We start from the raw sequence: 3,004 nt of genomic DNA, 5'->3' as shown, positions 1-3,004 counted from the left end.
CCCACCTGGTCAGCATCACAGCCTGTGATGGACCCCAGAAAAGTTCCATGTAGTCTACACCATGTAAAATAGTGGTCACAAGGAAAGGCAGACCTGTGGGTGTTGCATCCCTAAGTGCTAAGAGCTCTGTTTGTGCAGTGTATGTGGTTAACACAAAATTAACAAGTACCCAGTAAAAAGACACATACATCTACAAGGATTAAGACTTGCACCCTCAGCATTGTGGAGTTGTGCGATCTCTGTGTCTTCTATCTTCTCCTTCTTAGGCTGAGCCAGTTACTGAGCTTTGAATTATTCATCCTCTTGAATATGCAAACAATCTGGGGTCTGTTGAGTTAAATGGGGATATGTCTGTGTCCTCCACAGCATCAGCCAATAACCACATCCTTCTCATACAGAAGTTCCTGAGAACATAGCTCCCTCATCATGGATTGGAGCTGGACAATCCTCTTCTTGGCGGCAGTAACTACAGGTAAGATAGCCCGCAGGTCCAGGACTGAGGAGGGGGCTGCAACTGCTTAATAGATATTATGTCCACCTGTGTCTGTTCTGCACAGGCGTCCACTCTGAGGTCCAGCTGTTGCAGTCTGGGGCTGAAGTGAAGAAGCCAGGAGCATCCGTGAAGGTCTCCTGCAAGGCTTCTGGATACACTTTCACCAGCAGCTATATGCACTGGGTGCGACAGGCCTCTGGGAAAGGGCTTGAGTGGATTGCACGACATGACCCAGAAGATGGTAAGAAAATATACTCACAGAAATTCCAGGGCAGAGTCACCATCACCAGCGACACATCCACGAACACAGCCTACATGGAGCTAAATAGTCTGAGCTCTGAGGATACAGCTGTGTATTACTGTACAACCACACAGTGTGATAACCACATCCTGACTGTGTCAGAAACCCCGAAGAAGGAAGCAGCTATGTCGGAAGGAGGCAGGCGATTACAGGGGAAATTTGGGTGACAATTTCCCTAAATGACTGAGAAACAGAAAAAAATAGAAAGATGCATTGACTATAATTAGGTGAGGAACAATGGAACCCGACTGAACATACCTAAATACCATGAAAATTTCTACTGCGTGGATTTCAAGAATGAGGCCCAAAGTTAATGAAAATATAAATTTTCCATGCAACAATTACCCTGTAAGTAAAATTCATATTCAGAGGAGAGGTTCAATTGTGTGAGATTAAGTTTCAAAGTCAGTTGGGTAATTATCATGGGGGACAATTTTTAGATTACATAGTAACCTTATACTTAACTTCCAAAAAAATTGCCCTACTGTCTTACAAAGAAGCTGTATCATTTTACGTTACCACCGGCAAAGAATGAGAATTCTTAGCATTCCAAATTCTTGCCAAAATACTGTTGACAGTACTTTGGGTTTCAGTCGTTCTGATAGGCTATGAATGCTATGTCATGGTTGTTGTACTTTATTGTTCCCTAATGAATGACCTCTTTGAATATCTTTTTTAGTGACATGTTTGCTTAGAATAAAGGTCAATTTTTTTTTAACTTTTTTGTTTTCTTCAGTTAAGTGTCCTTGTATATTCATGATACAAGTCATTTACAAAATATGTGATTTTCCAATATTTCTCCTGGTCTATTTCTTGTCTTTTCATTTCCTTAGCAATGACTTTTGCAGATTGAAAGAAACAGTTTTGATAGTGACCATTTATTAATATTTTATCTTTTTTGGTCATGTTTTTGATGGTAAATCTAAAACTCATTTTCTGATCCAAGGTCACTCAGAATTTTTCCCATGACTGTAAGCACAGAACATACTAAAGGAATGGGGAGTTCGATTTCATCTTTTGATGTTGAGAGTACATACATGAGTCATTTGGAATTCTTCTGTATGAGCTGTTCGTCTCCTCCTCATTAAAAAAAAAAAAAATTCAATCGTTAAAATCAGTATGGACTCATGGATATTGGTTTTATTATTTGTGACATAATCCAATATTCTGGTGTTCATTTAGCTTTTGTAAATTTCCAGCTTTTTTAGCTATTGAGAGCTCTTTTAGTTTGACTCCCATCTTTTGCTATACATTTACTGAGTTATTTATTTCCAGTTTTCCTGTACAGTAGCTAATCAGAGTCATTGACCCAGGCACTCGTTGGAAAATAAACAAATTATCAACTAGATAGCAGTGCTTACGTGTAGGTACATTTGCCTTTAATTTTACAGATTGCCTCCATTTCCAAAGTTACTTAGGTTAGTACATTTCCCCCTACCCTCTTCCGTGAGTTCTTTCACAAATTTGTAATATCACTAATTTTTTTTAGACAATCTGAATCCCGTCCTGACATCTTAAATTATATGTATTAAAAAAAAAACTTTGTCGTCGTGTCATTTGTGACTCATATTGATCCTGGAGGACAGGGTTTTACTGCCCCATAGGGTTTCCAAGGAGCACCTGGTGAATTGGCCAACCCTTTTTTTTTTTTTTTAATTTTTATTTTGCTTTAATTGAAAGTTCACAAATGAAGTTAGTCTCTCACACAAAACTTATATACACCTTGCTACATGCTCCCACTTGCTCTCCCCTTAATGAGACAGCCCGCTCCCTCCCTCCACTCTCTCTTTTAGTGTCCATTTTGCCAGCTTCTAACCCCCTCTACCCTCTCATCTCCCCTCCAGGAAGGAGACGCTAACATAGTCTCAAGTGTCCACTGGATCCAAGAAGGTCACTCCTCACCAGCATCCCTCTCCAACCCATGTCCAGTCCAATCCTTGTCTGAGGAGTTGGCTTTGGGAATGGTTCCTGTCCTGGGCCAACAGAAAGGCTGGGGGCTGTGACCACCAGGGTCCTTCTAGTCTCAGTCAGACCATTAAGTCTGGTTTTTTATGAGAATTTGAGGTCTGCATCCCACTGCTTTCCTGCTTCCTCAGGGGTTCTCTGTTGTGTTCCCTGTCAGGGCAGTTATTCCTTTTCGTTTAGTCCAGTTGTGCTCACCTCACCTGTATTGTGTGTTATCTTTCCTGTCACCTAAAGTAGTTCTTATC

At 40.7% G+C, this 3,004-nt stretch overlaps 1 gene segment (V, D, J or C); it reads left to right on the top strand.

Moving 5' to 3' along the window:
- Positions 1 to 383: 383 nt before the first annotated feature.
- On the top strand, positions 384 to 961 carry LOC126064607 (immunoglobulin heavy variable 1-69-2-like). The segment is given in 2 exon segments: positions 384 to 472; positions 558 to 961. Coding segments are annotated over 2 exon segments (450 nt in total).
- Positions 962 to 3,004: the final 2,043 nt, after the last annotated feature.

The sequence above is a fragment of the Elephas maximus genome, chromosome 21 (assembly GCF_024166365.1).
Source record: "Elephas maximus indicus isolate mEleMax1 chromosome 21, mEleMax1 primary haplotype, whole genome shotgun sequence".
NCBI lineage: Eukaryota > Metazoa > Chordata > Mammalia > Proboscidea > Elephantidae > Elephas > Elephas maximus.
This window is presented reverse-complemented; position numbering and strand designations above follow the sequence as displayed.